At 52.6% G+C, this 20,146-nt stretch overlaps 1 protein-coding gene across 1 annotated transcript in view; it reads left to right on the top strand.

The window, feature by feature from the left end:
• The first annotated feature begins 3,975 nt into the window (after window positions 1-3,975).
• GLG1 (golgi glycoprotein 1) overlaps window positions 3,976-20,146 on the top strand; it is a 52,179-nt gene continuing 36,008 nt past the window's right edge. Inside the window, exon 1 of the mRNA XM_065733454.1 lies at window positions 3,976-4,308. Within this exon, the coding sequence (XP_065589526.1) occupies window positions 3,982-4,308 (327 nt within the window). The 5' untranslated portion in view covers window positions 3,976-3,981. The remainder of the gene's footprint in view (window positions 4,309-20,146) is intronic.

Raw genomic sequence — 20,146 nt, 5'->3', positions numbered from 1 at the left:
TATCCGAGCTGTAAACATGCTGCAGGGTGTGAGAATGCCCATTTCCAGGCTGGATCGTGAAGCAGGGCTCAGTTTCCTTTGTTTTTATCAAAAGTGAAGTTGTGAGGATGTAGAGAAGCCTCAAGGCAAGTCGCTGTGCTGGCACCCTGGCCCTGGGCACAGCACTGTCCTGGGCACGTGCAGCCTGCTACGCTCACTCCACCAGGAGAGTTTTACTTCCTGGGATGAGCGTAGGATCCTGTTTGAGTCTTACCTCATCGAACCAGGACTGGGGAGATCTCTGCCAAACTTTGTACTTTTCTGTATGATGTTTTATTTTGGTATGCTGTAAAAATAAACTGTTCATAGTTACCAAATGTAGTCGGTGCCCCTGTAGCGTGGAGGTGCCACTTGCCCTGTGGGTGTGAGCGAGCAGCTGTGTTTGTGGGTAAGTTTCCTCACGTTTTGCATTGGGGTTCAGGCTGAAATAATGGCTCTCAAGGATTTTTAGATGCTGAGGCCCTTGCACAGTGCTATAGTCACAGGTTTGTAATTAAACGGGTGCTCATCTTGTCTGGAGTCAAAGGGGCGGATTCTGGGATAAGGAAAAGAGAAATCAGCATTTATGCACTGCACAGGGCAGCTGCCATTAGGGGCTGGAGGCAGGGAGCTGCTACGTGGCTGTTTCTGCTTCTGTCTCTGGGAAGATTTGGTTGCTGTGGAGGGAGCAGGGCAGCCCTGTGGCAGCTCCTACAGTAATAGGCGAGCTCTGCTCTCTGTGGATGAGGCCTTCCTGTTGGCTGTGTGCGCGCTTTATTTTCTGCAGGCTGCTGTGGGAGAGCACTGCTGCTCAGTTTAATCCTCATCTCCTTTTGAGATGATCTGAAGATATTTAGGGGCAAATTCTGAGGAGGAGGAAATGCATCTTGCTCAGTTTACTCATCTTTGCTTAAGAAGCAGCCCAGCTGTGGTTCAGGTGGCAGTGAGAGCTGTGGGCTCGGATGCTGCCAGGTCGTTCCTGCAGGAAACCTGCCCACAGCACTGCTGATGAGATCTTGGAGCTGCAGCAGCTTTTGGGAGCACGGATGTGATGTGGGGCAGTGCTGCTGTCTCATCTTGTGGTGAGCTATCTCTGAGTGTGAAAAATAGAGAGGAGAAGTTATGCCCTGAAATCAGAGTGACCGAGGGATGAACCCAGCAGGTAGCAGGCAGTGCCCAGGCCGTGCTGGGCAGGAGGGGAAGTGCCTCAGCCTCATCTCGGTGATTATCTCGCCTGCTGAAGCAGAATTAATTAGAGGGTCCCCAGCGGTTGGTTTTGCATGGGGTCTCACAATGGTGCTCCCGCTGGTGGCGGAGGAGGGGTCTGCCCACCATGCTTGAGGCAGCATCAAGCTGGGAAGTGCAGAGAGTGCTCAGGGAAGCAGCAGCAGGTTGGGAAAGAGTTGTGGCTCACTGGGGAGAACTGCCTTTTTTCCTTATTCTTTTTTGTAAGGGTGAGTGCAGGAGGCACGAGGTTCACCCTGACTCAAGGGCCCAAGTGTCCGGTTTGTCCCATGCTTAGAATCTGAGTGCTGCCACGCTCTGCTTATTTCTACACGCAGAGCCAACGTGCGAGGCTGTGACCCAGGAGATGAGAGGAGACAAAGTGGAAGTGAAGCACTAGCATTCATCAGCAGCGATGGGCGGTGATGAGGTCCTGGGGTACCCCATGTAGCAGCCTCTGTGCTGCTTGGTGGCTGAGCCAAATCTGGGCACCGTGCCCCCTGGACACATGGGAGTGGGCAGTCGGTGTCCGATTAGAACCTGGAGCATCTGCCCTGCACAGGACAAGTTTTCTTCCCCTCAGTGTGATGAGCTGCAGGGTGAGGATGCTGTGCTGTGCTGTGCTGGGGTTACTGCCCAGGCAGAGATGTCACTGTGCACAAAGAAATCTCTCTTCCTTGTTGAACTTGTGGTGTGGACACAGAGCATGGGGCTCTTCTTTATGAAATGTGTGTTTAGGGCTGGACTGTGCAGGATGCTATAGCCCAAGGTTGAAGCAGGGGTTTCCCAGGAGTGCCGGAAGCTCTGCAGAAGGAGGCAGGGCCGCTGCTGCTCCTGAAACATGGCTGGAGAGCAGCTGGGGTTGGGGAAGGAGCTGGAAGCTGTCTCTGCTGCTCTCCTCCTCGTGGTCCAGCTGTAGGAGGAGGAGCAGAACCAGCTCTCACACTGGGCAAGCCTTTCCACTCGTTTCCCATTAGCCAGCTCTGCTGCCAAGCGCTGGGTGGATTTTGCTGGCTTTTGTCTTTAAGTGTTTCCAGCTGCGCAGCTGCTGGGTGCCAGCACGAAGCATCCCTCCCAAGCACTGCTTTCCCGGCAGCAAACGCAACGAGCACGGGGACTTTGCCAGCTCAGCCATCTCCCTCCATGCCATGGCCTGTGCGTGGATGCACACCCAGGTGGAGCTGCCTGAGGGTGCTGAAAGATCTGCTTGCGCTCTCCAGGAGGACACGTGCTGCAGGGTGACCACCAGGGCTCTGCCATCTACTGCTGCAGTGGCATTGCAGTGCTCAGGGTGAGACGTTGGGCTCAGTGAAGCAGTACAGCTCAAACTGGACAGGTTTCCTTAGCGTGAGATTCTGAGCTCTGGCTCCCAGGGAAGAGGGAGCTGTGCCGTTACCAAACTGCTGCTCCCAGGGGACGCTGTCTATCAGGCAGAAATCCACCCAGCTTTTCCACGAGCTCACAGAGCAAAAAGCAAGCGTGTTCCCTGTAATCCCTCCTTTCTGACCCCATTTAGTTGTCCTGCAACTATTTATTTCCTCCTCCTATCTGTGAGGACGCAGCTGCTGTCTCTGTGTATGCTTTGTTCCTTTATCTTCTCACCTGATCTCCTTTGCTTGACCCAACACGCGCAGTTGGGCTGGACATGTTTCACCTCGTGCACGGGGCCTGGATGTGACATTCGATGCTCAGTTCTTTGATATTTTGATTCTTTTTTTCTTCACTGTTCAGTATTTGGCCTTACGTTTTCTATGGTGCGTGCTTGTTAAATGCTGTGAGCATCACATTGTTCGCTTTCCCTCAGGCTTTCAATTGCACAGCCAAGAGCTTCTCCAACTTCAACCAGTCCTGGCACTACCCCTGTAGGGACAGCAACGTTCCCCAGATGGGAATTGAGGCACAAAGAGATCTAAAGCAAAGACTGGGACAAATTTTGGATACTTAACGTGGGTCACCTCCATCCAGGCTGCTTTTCCAGAACGGGGTGTGCGTGTGTGCCCAAGCACGGCTCCCTGCTGCCAGTTCATGTGTAAAGGAGGATGCCCAAGCAGGAGCTGGGTCCTGGTGGAGAAGAGAAGGTGCTGGGGAGACCTGAGAGCGGCCTTTCAGGATCTAAAGGGGCTGTAAGAAAGAAGGGGGCAGGGTCTGTTGGGAGAGGACAAGGGGAGATGGGCTCAAACTAAAGGGAGATTTAGATGAGAGATGAGGAAGTTCTTTACAGAGGGCAGTGAGGCAGTGGCACAGCTGCCCGGGGACGGGAGGTCGCTGCCCCTGGAGATGCCCCAGAGCCGTGGGGATGACGGGGGTGCGGATCTGAGAGCTCATTTCCAACTGCAATGATTCTGTGGAGGCGGTCGGGGCTGTGCTGGTGGTGACATATGAGGGGTTGGAGCTGTTCGACCCTACAGGTCCCTTCCAACCCAAAGCATGCAGTGACTGGGGCTGTGAGGATGGCTGCGAGGACGATGGCGGCGGCTGCCCGCCGGGACAGACACCCGACGGCACCCGGCCCAAAATGGCGCCCGATGCCCTCAGCGGTGGTCGCGAGGGGGCGTGGCCCGACCGAGGAGCTGGAACGAATGGAGGCGTGGTTGTAGATAACCACGCCCACCTCCGCCACGTTGGGGCGGGGCTCGCCCGGGAGGGGGCGTGACCTCCGGCGGTGACGTCAGGCGGCGCGCTGCTTTGCACACGGCGTGCGTGCGGCGGGGCGGGCGCGCCGGAGGTGGGGGATCCAAGATGGCGCCGTGCGGACGTGTCCGGAGCCGCTGCCCGGGCCCCGCGCTCCTCCTGCTGCTGGCGATGACGGCGCGGCCGGCGCTCTCCGGGCCTCCCGCTCCCGGCCTGCAGCCCGCGGCCGGCTTGAGCTTGGCGGGGCAGCCCGCGCAAGGAGCGGCTCCCGGCGCCGCGGGCCCGCGGGGAGCCCGAGGCGGCGGAGGCGGCTCCGGCGGCGGGTGGAAGCTGTCGGAGGAGGCGGTGTGCCGCGAGGACGTGGTGCGGCTGTGCTCCAAGCACAGCTGGGCCAACAACCTGGCCGTGCTCGAGTGCCTGCAGGACGTCCGCGAGGTGAGGGCGAGGCCCGGCGGTGAACAAAGAGCGGGGCCGGGTCCGCCCTCAGCGCCCGGAGCCGCGGCCTCGGAGCGGAGCGGGGCGGGGGAGCGGTGCTGCGGGCCCGGCCTGGCGAGGAGGCGGGGTGCTGCGGGGCCGGACGAGGGAACGAGGTGCGGAGCTGGCTCCGCTGCTCTGAGGAGCTCCCGCTTGTTTCCCAGCCCTCCTTGCGGGATGCCGTGCCCCAGGGGATCGCTTCCCGGCCCGACGTCCCCGGAGCGCTCGCTTTGTTATCCGGTTTTTCGCTGGCAGCGTGTCCCGGTGCGATGCCCACCCCGGCTACAAAGCACCGTGGTATTTTCTACTCACGTGGCTCACCCTTACTGCTGCTCCCACCGACCCCTCTGAGGAGCTCGTAGCCCGCAGCCTGCCCACCAGGCAGCTTTGTTATTCCTCTCTTCCCAGTTGTGTGACTCCTCCCTCCTTTTTTTCCCCTTTTACTCTCGATGTTTATTGGTTTTCAGCCATTTTAGCACGCTGGACCTTTGGGTGGTGCGGTTCCTCAGCTCCCTGCTGGGGTGGTTCTGGGTTATGGTGTTGAATAGGGCCAGGGGTGTATGGAGAGAGGCAGAGGGATGCTTGGCATCGCGTTGTGTTTACAGCAGGTACAAGCCCGTACGTTGGTTGTGTACACCTGAATGCAAGCGCTCTTCCAAATGTTACATCTGCTTGTGGTTTCCCTCTCAAAGCCTGCCTCTGTGCCTCGGGTTGCTGGCTGTACTCCTGTCTGGTTGTAATACCCAGTGCTGAAGATGGAATCTTTCCTGGGCAGCCCTGGGATACCCTGGGGTCATTTTGGATTGGGAGCAGCTCTTTGCTGGAGCTCAGCAGCTGCCCTGCTGTCAGCTGCTCCAAGGGGCTGTGTCCCAGCCTAAGAGCCACGTCCTGGTGGGCTGCTGGAGAGCTGAACCCGGGTAACTATGCCATGTAACTCTTGGTGTTCGGGTTCTGAAGAGAAGCAGTGAGATGTACGTGTTGTATTGCACGCAGGGTGAGTGGGATGGGTCCGCATCTCAGAATTCCCATTGCCTGGAGGCAGTGCCTCAGGACATGGGTGGCGTTTCAGTTGTCCTTCCTGCCAGTGCAGCTTGTCATTTCTACCCTAGCACGACTGTCAGCGTGCCAGGAGGACACACAAAAAGTGGAAGTTCTGTTTTAATATGGGGGAGGACGATGGCGGGTGCTCGTGTGTATGGAAGGCTCTGGGAGCTCTGCTGGGGAGAGCAGCGTTGGGATGCTGCTTTGCTACAGGAATGCAGGTGAGGATTTGGGATGTAGTTGGTCTGCTTCCACCCAGTGCTTATGACGATCACGCTTCTCCTCGAAAGAGAAGTTCCTCAAAAGCAGAGAAGCTTTCAGTTTGAAGCTGGGAGCATTGTTATGAGATCAGTTAATTTTTTTTTCCTTTGTAGCACAGTGCTGAAAAGCTGGGGTACTCTTAAATCAGAACGATCAGGAAAGGAGCTACGTGAAGCTCCGATCTCGTGAGCAGTAGGATTTTATGATGACAGGGAAAGGGTAGAAGAAGGGCAGCACATGGTTGCTTCTCAGAGCTGTGTTTGGGGAGGCTTTTGTCGAGCCCTTGTGCTTGCTGCCTGCTTTGCTGAGCAGGAGGGCTGTGGCCTGGTGGTTGTAGTACAAACAGTGCCAGGAAACATGAACATAATTTACTGGGTAGGTTCTGCACCTGGTTAGTGATTTAAAGCATGGCAGAGTTTTTGATGTAGGGAATGTTAGTAGGTATGGAAACACCTTAACCAGGACAGGGAGCTGTGCTTGTTTGTTAGCGAGAATATTTCTGCAGTCAAAGCAATGTTAGGTCTGATTATTTGGTGAATTAACTTGGTGCTGTGATTTGTTTAAAGCACTTCCAGGGGCTGGCGATAACAATACTTACCAGTACCAAGGGATGGGTGATTTGCAGTGTGGGAGGAGGCTGCAGAGTTTTCCTAGAGCTCAGGCAGCAGTGGCTGGGATGGGGTTGGCGATGGAGGCTTTGTCTGCTCACTCCTTCATCCCGGGGGGTGTGTTCTGCAGGGACGTTTTGGCAGTGCTGTGGCTGTAAGTAAGGTGCTGTGTGCTCGTGCCCTCTGTGTCCGCGTTGTTCTGCTCTCCTGGTCAGGAGCTGGGAGGGCTGTGTGCTGCTCGTGGTTGTGCTGCGCTGTGAGCTTTGTTTGTTTAACCTCAGCGATGCACTGAGTTGAATGGGGGAGGCTGTTTTGAGTCAGCCTGCTGCATGAGCTCATGTTTGAGCAAATACTGGCGTCACTTTGGGCTGTTACAGCGCTGAAAGCACCAGGGTGGAATTCCTGCCCAGAGCTGCAAGGAATTGAGGGCTGTGGATTGTGTTCGTCTGGGCTTGGAGGGAAGGCAGGCAGAGAAGACCAGCTGCTTGCTGAGCTGGCCAGCCCTCTCAGTGCTGATGGCACCGCAGGACCTCGGGTGCCTTCCAGGTGAGCACATGGCAGGGAAGGAGGCTGCTCTGGTTCCTGCTGCTGGTGGTTGGCATGCAGGGCAGGCTGTGTGCCTGCAGCGCTACCGTTGGGTTCAGATAGCAACACACAAAGGGTTGTTTTTTTTTAATGCCGTGATCAGAAACCTGGGAAATGTACCTTAAGCCTTGCCAAGGGCTGTGCTTATGCTGTCCCTTTCTTCTAAGGGCTGTTGACCTGCTGATGACTCAAAGCTGCCTGCACTCGCCATGGGAGCTCAGGAGCTCTTACATCCTCGAGGAAGAAAGGGACGGTTCCTTCCAGTAGCTGAAGTTGAGCTGACTTAAAGCGTTACAGCTTTAATAGATTGAATTCACTGCTGGACTGCTGGATGCTGGGCTCGGCGTGAGTCACAGCCTGCATGCCTGTCTTGGGGCACCCCAGCTAGAGCTCTGCCTCACGCTGAACGTGACGAAGGATGTCTGGTGGTCTGTGGCAGATGCAGGCTACCTGGGACTCTTGGAACAGTGCCTCCTCCGGAGCTGTGCCCTACGGGAGCTGCAACCCCCAGAGCCACTTCTGTGCTGTTCTTGGCACACCAGCACTGGTTGCACATGGGTTTGGGATGTTTGGTTTAATAAAAGGGGATTATCTTCCAAGCCTGCTTCCTCCGGGGACATGAGGAGGGCACAAACTTGGCTGCTTGTAAGGAAGTGTTCCAGACAAATGCTGTGTTGCCTGTTTTGTGATGCAGTGGTGCTGGCTTGTTGCTCCCTATGCCGCTGCTTGCCTGCAGGTGAGCACCGTGGTGGGCTCGGGTTGTTTTGGTCCTGGGAAAATGTGCAATTACTTCTGGAAAAGCCTTGCAGTTATTCTTCCTAATTAAAAAGACAAAAGCCCCCCCCCAGCCGGATGAATAGAAGGTCTAGGTAATTGTCTTTTAAATCTTGCCTCCAAATAGTTTGTTTTTGATCTTCTGTCTCGTTTCCTTTTGAGCTCAGTGAAGTTGGTTTCCATGGCATTAAAAAAAACCCAGGAGCTCCATTCTGTCAGCACATCGCTCTTTGCCATCACTTTTATTTTGGGGACCTTGTTTGTGGGCATCCCAGCGCTGGGTTGGGAGCGGGGTCCTCCTTCCCCACGTGCCCTCTGTGTCACCCAGTGGCACCTTGGTTGTCTTTGTGTCTTAGAATCATTCAGGTGGGAGAAGACCACTAAGATCACGTAGTGCAGCCCCAACGCATCGTATCCTGGTGGGGACATCACCGGCCTCCCCGTGCTCAGGAGTTTGGTCATGGAGATGTTTTCTTCTACCTCTGCAGTGCTTTCCTCCAAGCAGCCAGCAGAGCGTGCCTTCTAAGATGCAGCAATTGCCCTGCAGAAAAGTTTTGCTAGTTGTTGTTTAATTCCTTTAATGGCTTGTGGGCTTTCTGCAGCAGTCCAGGTTTGATTTGAGCTGAGTCAACTTTCACTGCGCCGCTCTCCAGCTGAGCTGAAGTGAGATCTGGAAGAAGCTCACAGTGAGTCCTTGTTACCTAATTGATTTCCATCTCTGTGTCCCCCTTTTCCACGTGTCAAAAAGTCAGTGGAACAAACAGCCTTTGCCCGAAGTCACTGCAGCAATGCAGTGTCACGGCATACCCTGTGAATCATACGCGAGGCCTCGAGCTGTGTTCGTGGGGGTTTAAACAAGTCAGTGTTTGTGTAATCCTCTTATTGTAGCACTCAGACAGGCTGGCTGCAGCCTGGTGCAAAGGCCTGAGTAAGTGCAAGTGGAGGGCTGCTGTCTGCAGAGTGCATTGGCCTGCTGTTTTATGTGGCTGCTCACGTGAGCCTGGCAGTGACCCTGTTGCTTTTGGTGTCTGCTATTCTGAGTCGATGCTGCGAGCGCCGTGTGTGTGTGCTGATGTTTGAGGCTGCATCTCAGCATAGCACATGCTGTCAGCTGTCTTGCCTTCCTGGAGCTGGCTGGAGTCCTGACTGGCCAAGGAAGGTGTGCTGTGCAGCCCTTGCTGCCAGCCCTCAGAGCGCTGTGGCTGGCATCGTTAACGAAGCGTGGAGAGGTCTGAGCTGCATTTCGTGGTTGGCAACCAGAACTGCATTCTTAATGAGTCGGGTAGAGCAACACAGGGAAATCTTCTTAGGCACTGTGGAGCTGGAGAAGTACAGCGCACTGCAAAGTGCTGTTTGAATGGGGGATTTCTTGTGGCAACCTTAATAATCCATTTTTTCTGCTTAAAACGTGAATTTTCTGCAGCTGACAGCTTTTCAGACAGGGACCCTGCTGGATTCCAGGTCACTGCTTACCAGAAGAAGTACAGGTTAGAAAATACTTGGCAGCAGTGTGGCTGGAAAGCGGGGCTGTTGGAGTCACCGCCTGCAGCAGGAGACCAAAGATGTTGTGAGTGTATTAAAGGGGATTCATTTCTCAGCGGAGAGCTTCCAGGCAGCAGCCATCTTCACTCATCCTGTTTCTGCTTAATTGCGTGAAGTTGTTGCTTTTGAAAGCAGGGAAAGCTGAAATGCTAACTTCCAGTGTGAGTCTTCCCTGCGAGTGCTGGCTTGGGGCTCAAGCAGTGAGTGCTGGCCTGGCTTGGGGCATCCCAGCAGCTGAGCATCAGGCAGTGTCAGTGTGAAGACTGCTTGTCCCTCAATTCAACCACAGCTCTGAAGGTGTGTGCTTGTTCTCATCTTATTGTTAATAGCCTTAATTGGAAGTACAGCTGCCAAAGACTAATTGTACGAGGGCTGGGATTGCATGTCCACCTTGCAGCTCATGGTCGTACCTGCAGTGTACTGTGCTCTTTGTGGATCTTCCCTGTACTTTAGCAGGCCATGAACATGCAGCAGATCATCACTGGAAATGCTCTCATCTCTGACTGCAGTGATGGCAGCAGTGGGCAGGGAGATGCTCCTGGGAAACGCGGGGTTTGGTGCAGCTCAGCTAGGAGTGAGCAGCAGGGCTTCAGACTGTTTGCATCAGACCCATTTCACAAGCTCCAAGGCTGTGTTGGCTTTGTTTCTGTGAGGTAAGACCTACATGGAGAGGAAAGATCCAGCAAGCCACAAACTGCAGAGCTTTGCTTCCCACCCCTCCTCCGGGCGTTTGTGAACTCTTGCGGTGTCCTGCCGTAGGAAACCGTGGTCTCAACTTGTTCTGTTTGGGAGAGAGCGGATGGGATTTAAATATTTCTTTGTATGTCAGCTCTTCCCAAAGCAATTTCCCCAGTTCTTCCCACTCTGGAGACGTTCTGGTGAAATCTGTCACGGATTTGTGAGGCCTTTAAAGGTTGTTTTACAAACGTTGCCTTCTGATGTCCTCTTTACTCAATGGGGTTCACAATACCCTAGAATACTGGGTTTCTTGGTTGTTAGAAGGGTATGAGCTTTGCTGGCCCTCCACAGCCATGGAGATTTTAAATGGTTGAGGTCCTCTATACCTCTTGTACAGCGAGAATCTCCGAGCTTCTGTGACCTTCCTGTGGGTCACAGGTGTGGTTTTATTTCAGCTCCTGGTTAGTGTGGTGCACGCCTTCTCATAGTGTAAGAGGAGCCAGGAGGTCATCTTCGAAAGGTGTCTGAAATACTGACTTGGCTCTACAAGTGTTGGACGTGGGGAAAATTTGGGCAGTGCAAGTGTGTTTGTTTCCTTCTATATTTATAGAGCTCACGGCTTTGTTTAGCTCAGCCTGATAATTTCATCAGTTTGGGCCCTATCTGTTGGCAGCACTCTTTTGGGTATGCTTTGCTACATGCCCACGCCAGAATGCAGGACTTCAGCAGTGAGCTTCCCCCTGTGTGTGCTGGTGAATCTGAAGTCATCTGGACGCGGGAGCTCGGCTGCTGCAGAGGTAGGGGGTGTCAGGTGTGCACCTGTCTGGCAAGAGATTGGAGGGGAATCAGAAAGGTTGGATCCCCACCCCCCAGTGCCCTTAGTACCACGTCCCTGTGGCTCTGGGACACCCCCAGGGATGCTGACTCCCTTCCCTGTGCAGCTGTTCCAGTGGTGTAGTTGTGGAACAGAGCTGTGCAGATAATTTCCTCATCCTGAATTCTCCTGGAAGTGATGGGAAGAAAGTCTGGGTCAGAGTTATCCATCTCTGCTTTTGAGCACTTGCCCGTGCTGAGCAGTGAAGGTGGATGCTGTTCCTATAACTGTTTCACACAGGAGCAGTTCAGAGTCCTGGAAGGAGCTTTTGCTTCTTGGGTCGCATGGGATTTTGGCTGTGAAAGTATTTATGTTAAGTTTCCCTGTTTTTCTTGGGTGGAAGGATGCCCTCTTCCCCTCTAAGGGATGCACATGCACCAGGTGCCTGAGGCTGACAGTGCTTTCTTCAGGCTGCATGTGGATGAGCACCTGTCTGGTGGTCCTGCATCGCTCAAGGAGCTCAGGTTTCTGGTTAAAGTAACTGTGCCTTGGTATCCTCAGCAACAGCAGAGCAGGACGCAGGTGGTGAGCGTGGGCAAAGCAGCGAGTCAGTGTTGGTGCTGCGTGTGGAGGTGAGGTTTGTTTTTCTTTCTGCTTGCCAGCCGTGCAGGTTCTGCAGCAGCTGAGGTTTGCCTGCACGATGCTGGGGATGGCTAGCATCTTGTAATGTCGAGCAAATTGCAGGGTTTTTTTTTTTTCTTAATTAATCTCTTGACTGAAGGAAATATAGCTGTGTTTGTTTCCATACCAAAAGCTGCTGGTGTTTAACACACTTTCTAGCAAGACGTGCTGTGTCGGAGGATAACTGTGCAGTGGGTGAGTTGCTTGATGTTTGCACCCTTTCCTGCTGTCTGTTGCTAGCTCTAGTCCATAGAAAGTGCTTTGTGAAGAACGTGTCAGAGTTTCTTTTGTCTGCAGCCTCTCTGTGGGATTGAAGTCCTGCTTCATCCTCCTGGATGCTGGTTTCAGTCCAAAAGGAGCTCGAGGACTTGGGAGAGCAGCAGCGAGCTATGGCTGTGCCCATGCCTGGAGCTTTTCTCAAAGAGAGGTGTGGCATGGGGTAGGATATTGCTGCCCTGGAGTGTTTGTCTGTTCTTAGAGCTGGTGCTTGCTGTCTGGTAAATGTTTGCTGTAGGATTGCTGTAGGCGTTCGTCCTTCGAGAAAAACTGGAACTCCTCCATTGCGTGTGAGGAGGGACCTGGGAGCGGCTGCAGGAAGAGAGAAAGGACACGAGCAGCTTGTCCCCACCTTCTTGCTAAATTTGTCTCACACCTATGCTAGCAGTGCCTGCCAAGTTGTGTGTAATTTGCAGCAAGCTTGGAGCGTGAGCTGGGATCCCTGCGATGAATGCTCCTTGCAGCTTTGGAGATGCTGTGGTGCTCCATCTTACCCCTGGCACAGCACGGTGGTCCTATCACTGAAACTCACTGCTCTAATGAAATTAAGATGTCAGTGTTCAGCAGCGTGTCAAGATAGCCCTTCTGGGACGGGGTGGTCAACCCTTCCCCAGGGGGAGGGTTCTCGTGGTACGATGCCGTGTGCTCGGTGTAGCTCTTGCCTACGAAGATCTCACTGCAGCTTGTTTGCCTTGTTTCTTTCGAAATAATTTGATTTCAGAGCTTTCTTGGTTTCAGAGCTCCCTTTTGAAGAAGGGATTGTCCTGGCAATGCATTTGGCTGTTTTGGAGGCGTGTGTAGTGTGTGCTGATGGAGCACGTGGTGCCATTGAACTCTGCACGTGGTAGCAGTGGTGGAACAGGCCAGACCTACGGACATTTTTTGACTTTCCCTTTCAGAGCTGAGTGATTTGCCTTGTGTCAGGCAGGGGAACGTGGTCCCAAGGTCCTGCTGTCCCAAATTCTGGTGCCTTTGAGATGCATTGGTGGAGCACTTAAAGCTGTGTCCCAGCGTGTGCTGTTGCTCTTGTGCACACAGGGAGCGTTCTGAGGAGAGACTGAAGCGTGGTGACCTTGGGCTCGGGGTGGGATTCATCACCCTGCAGAGGTGCTGCTCAAAGCTGGAGGAGAAAGGTTTTGGCTCCACATGGGAGAAACGGGATTTGGTGAAGCCCTGATGGGAAGAATTGCCTGTACTGTGGCGAGCTGGGCTCAAGGGGGTTAAAACTCTGCACCTGTGCTATGTGGCTGCGTAAATGAATTCAGATTAGATACCTAATGGAAAGCGTGTTTTAATGAACCCTGGCTAATTACTCTATTAAGTTCTTGATCAATACACTGGAGACCTGAAGCTACTTGCAGATTGTTCTATTTTTTTTTCTCATCTGCTTTCTCTCTCTATATTTTAAATCTCCTGCATGTAATCAAAACAACCCGAGGCACTTGGTTTGTAGTGCTGGATCACCAGGGCTTCGTGTCTTTGGGGCCATTGGGAACGGAGTGAGGCTAAGCTCTCCCAGAAGCACCAAGTTTGTCACACCCATGGCTCCTGCTCCGCGTGTGCTCATCCCAGGGCAGCTCAGGTCTGGGTGGCAGATGGGTGATGTGGGACCGCTGGGGCTGCTCCAACAGCAGCACTTGGAGGAAAACCTCCTCCTTGAGGTTTCCAGATGAAAAGACAGAGCAGCAACGTGCAGACTGTGCTCTCTGCTCCCTCAAACCAGTGCAAAGCTGGAATTTCATGCCTTAGTGTGATTGCGGAGCACGCGTTGTGTGTTCTCTTATCTTCCATTGGTGGTGGTGCTTTTGTGCTTCGCTCGTCTGCTTTGTTTCACTGTTGTTACAGCTCTTGTTGAAAGGAAAAAGTCCCTGTACTGTTATCGAGGGATTGTTCAAGCGTGGCTAGAGATAAAATTAACTGACAGGTCACAGTGCTGTGTGCTCTGAGGAGTGGCTAGAAACGCTGGCTCGTGTTCCTGGGCTGAATGTGAGCTCAGGCAGTGATAAAAACATCCAGGAGCAACAAGGGGATGTCAGCTGGGCTGGGACTTGGCCTCCACTGATGGGTCTGAAGGTGTAGGAGCCAAACTCAGCGGGGTTATTTTCTTCAAATAAAAGCCTAACAAATACCTATTCTGCAATTAGCATTCTTCAGAGCTTTTGTGCTCGCAGGCGGCGTGGCTGCCCTGCCTCATGGCCTGGTTGCAGGGCTGCTGAACTGCAGTAAAGGAGTGCTGAGATGCCCAGAGAGGCAGCGGTGCCCCATCCCTGCAGCCAGCTTAGGTCAGGATGCACCGAGCACTGATGGAGCTGTGGGTGTCCCTGTGCATTGCAGGGAGTGTAATAATTCCCTAGCTAATAACATAATTGAATTCTCAGCTTTCCTCTTAGGTACTTGGAACAAAAGCAGGTTGCTTCTTGTTGGGTCAGCCACGGTGCCGTGTTGCTTGCACTAAGGGTTATTAAAGAGGCAGCACGGCTGGTGGTCCCCGGCCCGGCTCTGTGCTCAGAAACCTGCTTAATTAGGTGTTAAAATCCAACACAGGGATGTGTGGCTGTGCAGGCTCCCTTGCAGGCTGGGTAAAAGTAGTTCAGACGCTGCTGCTGGTTAAAATCAAAGGGAACTTTGCAGCTGGCTGAGCTGACACCGAGTACTTCCCTTGGTTTGCAGCAGCTTTGCATTTCCTGCGAGGATACCTTTGACCAAACCACAGGTGGTCTCATTCGTTCCATTGCAGTATGTGTACATGAGATGCTTTCTTTGCTGTTGCTGGGTTCAGAGGAGTCTCCTGAGCCACAGCTTGTTGCTGTGCACTCAGTTACACCTGCTGCTTGCTTGCAGGACTGAGCTGTGAACTGAGATGCTGACCAAACCTGCACCCTTGGCCAGCCATTAACGTTGGGAGGCTAAACCTAGTTCAGCAGTGTAGCTCCTCAAACAAAATTATGGCATTTAGTGTGCTAGCATGAGCAAAAGGGATTGCTGCACCCATCTCTTGTCCTTTTCTCTCTGCTGTCCCTTCTTAACCCTTCCCAGGAATGCCAGTAGAAAGCAGGACGGGGTGATTGTGCAAGGTGTAGCTGGTCCCGCTAGGACACACCTCTTCTGCACAGCTTACAGTTTTCCTTCAGGTGCACTTTGTGCTGTGTGAAAGCAGGAAGCTTTCCGATTAGAATTGTTTCCTGTTATTTCTTCTGCTGCTCAGACATGCTTCTTTGCCCTGCGAGCTGCAGAAGGTGTCTGGTCTCAGAGCAGTTTGTGATGTGATGTGTGTGTGTGTGGGGATGGATGTGCTTGGGCTCAGGGCAAGGCTCTGGGCAGCTCGCTGACCACAGGAGATGTGCCTGCAGATGTGGGTGTTCAGGGAAAGAAAGCTGCTCTGCCCCTTCCAGTCAGCACAGAAAGGCTGCCTGGTGTAATTTTCTGGTGACCTGCTTCTAATTAACATGCAAATTAACTGCTCAGTGCTGGGGATCGGGATTGCAAATACTGAGTGCTAATGTGCATTAGGCAGGGAAATCCCCAGCATCTGTTCAGCTCCAGCACTGTCTTCACTCTGCTGCAGCCCCCACCAAAGCACAGCAATCCCCCTGCTGCCAAATGACTCTTCTGCCTTCAAACAGAGAGGTTTGTAACTTGGATGCTGGCTCACTGCAGCTGCCAGCCAGGAAAGTGCCTGGGGTGGGCTGCCCAGCACTCGTGGGGCTGTGCCTCCATCCTCAAGAACCGAGCATCCCCTGCTGCCAGGTTTGTAACAGCTGATTTAGTGCTGTCTTGCTGTTCAAGGTATGTTGAAACCCACTTGACTTTCGGCTTGCAGCTTGTTTCTAGTGCTGGCAGTTAAAGAAGATCCGTAATGCAAAATGAGCAAATTTGGAATGATAAGAATGAGGCAAGGAAGTGCTCAGAAGCTTGTTTTGCCTCCACCTCTGAAATTCAGCTTCAGCTTTGCAGGACAGTGACAAAACATCAGACTGTCAACAAAATGCCATCAGTTCTGGTGCAGGGAAATCCTGCTCCTGGTTGTCTGGGGTGTGCTGTGATACTGCTGCGTAAAGCCCAAAAGCTGCACGTCTCTCCTGCCTTCGTAGTACAAAGCCTCACTCTGTTAATCCTACTCCCACTGCAACTTGAAATAGAAGATGGGGAAGAAGGATCAAAGCTTCGGTTCAAATAGCTGATGGATTAACTCTCTTTTCCTTATCTGGAAGGGCAGCGAGCTGACTGTGTGCCCCACCTGCACCAGTAGGACCTCACCTGTTCCTGCAAGGCTTCCTGCGTGGTAGGGCAGCCACCCTGGTGAGCAGGACAAACAAGAGGATAAACTCAGGGCTGCAGGAGGTCAGCGAGCTTGGTGCTTACCAGGAATCGAGTCTATGCTGTTATCTGCTCTGCTTTTAAAGTGGTGCATAGAGAAATCTGCTATTCCAGGTGCCCTGTGCTGCATTGGAGAGTTGTTCCCCCCAGGTCTGGAGTGGGTCCCAGTGGTTGTGGTGTGCTGCAGAGCTGGAGTTGGACACCAGGGAAACCACCCCACACCCACTGCCCCTTTGCAGCTTGCTCTTAGCAGCGAGTCTGCATTTGCAGAAGCAAGCTTGCTTCGTGTACCACAGAGCTCTGGGGATGCTGCACTCAACAAGTGATCCTTGTCTGACTCTGGCAGTGGGAATCAGTCAAGGCCAGTTTGCTGGAAAGCAGAGAGAAGAGTATGTTCTTGAGTAATGTGCTTCCCTTGCAGGTCTGCATTGTGAGGATGAGTGGAACCGCTCAGGTTTCTAAGGGCTGTCACTTGTTTGAAGATGTCTACTTGAGAACACAGGGCTGACAGTGGGGTAGCAGCACTTGCTCTCTGAGAAGCAGCTTTGCAGGTTCAAATGGCAGGAGCCTTCTTTGTCTGAAGTTATTACTTGCAAATGTGTGAACCCGTGGGAAGCTGCAGCACCAGGGCTTGTGATAACAAGCCTGGGAGCTGTGTCGGAGCAGCATAGTGCACCTGGGTGGGTTTGGTGTCAGAGCTCTCCTGGGGTTGCTGTGTGTCTCTAGCAACGTGGTACTTGCCTGCTGAGTGCTAGGTTTGCAAGTCGTGGGCTCTAACATATAACTACCAGTGTAACTGATAAGGAGCAAATGAGCTTTTTGTTCTGAGAAGTGCAGTGCATCTAGCACTGGAAGAGGCATGCGGCAGGTAGGGTTATGGTTACCTATCTGCAACTTGCTGCCTCTTCTCATCCGATTTGCATGCAGAATTGGCTGCACGTGGCACAGCAGACCTGCTATCCATTTTAATGACTCAGGAGAGTGAGCATGTGAGCGTGGCTTCCCTGCAGGTTTGTGCCCTTCTTTGGTCTCTGAGGTTCCTAGGATGTCGACGTTTGGTTGGATGACCTTGCTCGTCCCATAGAGAAAAGAATACACATTTTTCTGCTGACTTTGTGCTATACCCAGGTACTGGGTTGGTTTGGAGGGTGTGGGTCTGCTGTATTTCAGCTTGACCAGTTGCCCTGTTCCACTCGTTGCCCCTCTTATCCACACTTGAGGCTGCAGTGAGTGGCTGCAGATCAGCAGAAGGCAGCAGATAAGCAGAACCTCTCCATGGCAGTTCTTGAGAGGCAGGGAAAGTGATGTGGGTGTGGGCTTGTTTTTTGGGGATTCTCTGCAGTATAGCTGTGCCACTTCACTTACACATTTCACTTCCATGGGGTTTGTGTTGGAGCTGATTGGTTTGGGGTCTGTTTTGGGAAAAGAATGAGTTAAAAGATGTTTTCTTGTGTTACTCCACAGCATCATCTCTTCTTGACTCCAGTGTCGAGGCTTGTTTGCTAATTTCCTGGATTATCCATTATAAAAATATCCATATTAATCTGCTTGCCTCAGGTTAACGCATTAAGTGCTCTGGTATAGCTACAAATGTAAACCTGAATTTACTAAATGCAATTTTGCAGGCTTCAGGGAGCCTGAAAACGCTGCTTTTGGAACGCTTGGTCCGTGTGTGATAAAGTGAAAACTGTCTAAAACTGGCAGTCCTTAGCTTGCTTTAAGGCTTTTCTGTCCTTGCTTCTTGTTCCCAAGGCAGTGGGGGTGGAAGCCATTGCCATGCCCTGCACTGGGACTTCCCATGATCTGTGCCTTTTCAGAACTCACTGCACAAGGCAGCATCTCTCCCTTATCACCTTCTGAAGTGGATGGAAATCCGTGGATAAGCACTTTCCATTTACTAGGGGTGGGGAAACCCTGAGGTTTGTGTCTGAAAATGCCTAATGCTCCACACAGCGGAGGGATCAATTGCATGTTGTGCCACACGCACGCTTACTGGGGATGTGCCTACCTGGCAGAGCTTTATCTGGGAATATCAAACTTTCTGCACATGTTTAAAGCATCTGTTCCAGCCGGGCAAGGAGATCACTGGAGACCGAAGTCATGGTTTGTTTTCCAGCCGGGCTGACCTGGCTTTCAGATCTCACCTTGTTGTTGCAGAAGTTGAGCTACGCCAGCGTGTTTTTTTTTTTCCTTATTGTCCAGATAATAATCTGCACACAAAGGGCCTGAACATTCACAGTGGGCAAAAAATGTGTCTACGTGAGGGCAGTGAGGGCGCATCAGTTGGCGTGGTGAGGGGAAAGCAGGGAGTGAGGTGGTTGGTAGGAGCTTTTGGGCTGTAACAAATCCCTTTGCACTATTTCAAGTGCTGTCTTCAAAGGAGGTCATCTTTTTTTTTGTTCTGCTTAATGGGTGGGACAGAAGGAGACCAGGTTCTGTGGTGAGGACTGCCTGGGTATTGCTGTCAGCATCATGGCAGCGTTCCTGAAGGCCAGGTGATGTCTGCTGTGGATTTCCATGCTAGTAGAGGCTGGGGTTTATCGTGTAATGTTAACTTTTTTCAGCCCTGCCGGCCTTGAGGTGGTGGGAGAACTCTGCTTTAATGTGTAACTTCAAACAGGCCAACAGTGCAATGCCATCAGAGCATGGTGTTTTTATCAAGTGATAACTGCTGCCCACTACGTACTTCAGCTCTGAGGTTCTCTTGTAGTGGAAGAGTCAGGGGAAGGTGCAGTGTTGCTCATGGGCTTGTCATAAATCATTAAGGCTGGAAGAGACCTTTCAGACCCCCAACTCAAACCCCACCCCACCATGTTCCTCAGTGCCCTGTGGCTCTGGGACACCCCCAGGGATGGTGACCCCCGTGTCCTCTCTCTGGACAGCTGTTCCAGTGCATCACTACTCTTTTGGAGAAGAAATCATTCCTAATATCCAACTTGAACCTTCCCTGGTGCAACTTGAGGCCATCACCTCTCCATCTTATTGCTAGTTACACTGCAGTCCTTCCAGCCTGCAACCCAGCCAGGATTTAGGGCTGCCATCTCATCCTTCTGACTGGTGAACAACAAAATCAAGCACAAGTGGGAGGAATTACGGCCAGCCAGCTCAGAGCACTGGGACTGGTGGTTGAAGCCTGGTGTCCTGATGGCAGCAGTGGCACAGCAGTGGTGTGGTTGAGTCGCATGGCAGCAGCTGGGTTCTCCTTTTCCTTCCCTGCCCCTTCCTCCCCTGTTATTTCCACTCCACAGCTATTAGCAGAGAAACCGGAGGTGTGCTCAATCTCTTTAATTGCAGCTTGTCTTTATTCATAGCTTTTTAAGTAGGAGTTATGGAAACAGTAATTGGAAGGATTTGTGTGCAGGTGTCTGGCTCGCCGCGTACCGGTAAGACATCTTCTTACTAACGTTGCTTTCCAGAAGGCTCCTTGAGCTCTCTTTTAACATCCAGCATCAAATATGTCTTTATTTTTTTCAAACCTGCTCATCTGTGTGAAGCTGGCCAGCTATAATTTCTTCCCTTAGCCTGAGGGAAGCTGATCTGGCTGCTTACCACGGCATCGCTTTAAATCCTCTAAATTACCATCGCATCCAGCATTTCCAAGCAAAATGTGTGGCTGAATGGCCCTGTGTAGCTATTGAGGGGGAGAGCTCAGGCTGCAAGGCCTGCTGCTCTTTGGGAAGGAGCTGTTGGGAGTTACGGGGTGCTCTGTGGTGGTGGAGACGGCGTTGTGCTGGGAGCCAGCTCCATGGGAACACCACAGCCCTCGTGGGGAGGTGCAGAGCTTCTGTAGCAGCATGCGTGCTGACTTCTGTAGGGGACAAACTGAGGAAGGGCACTCGGTTTGCTGCTGTAACTGGGCTTTTGTGTGCCAGTCCTGAAGGCAAACGGGGTTCTCATTTGCTAGCTTGCTACCAATCCTATGGAAACCTTGCCTCCTCGCTCTCTCTGAGGACTTGTTCGCGTTGAGTTTCGCTGGAGAATCTCCCAAGTGATTTTATCCGGGGTTAAAATGAACAGAATTTGCTTTTCTTCCAGTAACATAAAGACAACACGATGATTCATGCGGGCTGGAGTTCTGCTGCGCAGCACCGTGCCCAGCCTGCGCTGCTGGAGAAACGGTGCCTGAGCAAAGCGAAAACAAATGCATGTGGATGGGGCTGTGCATCCCAACGGCTCTCAGAGGTTCCTAAATAGCACAAGCACCAGGCTTGAATCAGGGCTA

Source organism: Cyrtonyx montezumae, unplaced genomic scaffold, assembly GCF_038088225.1.
Source record: "Cyrtonyx montezumae isolate F1298 unplaced genomic scaffold, pur_monq_1.0 scaffold_17, whole genome shotgun sequence".
Taxonomy (NCBI): domain Eukaryota; kingdom Metazoa; phylum Chordata; class Aves; order Galliformes; family Odontophoridae; genus Cyrtonyx; species Cyrtonyx montezumae.
The sequence above is the reverse complement of the archived record's forward strand: the minus strand, read 5'-3'. Positions and strand labels throughout refer to the sequence as shown.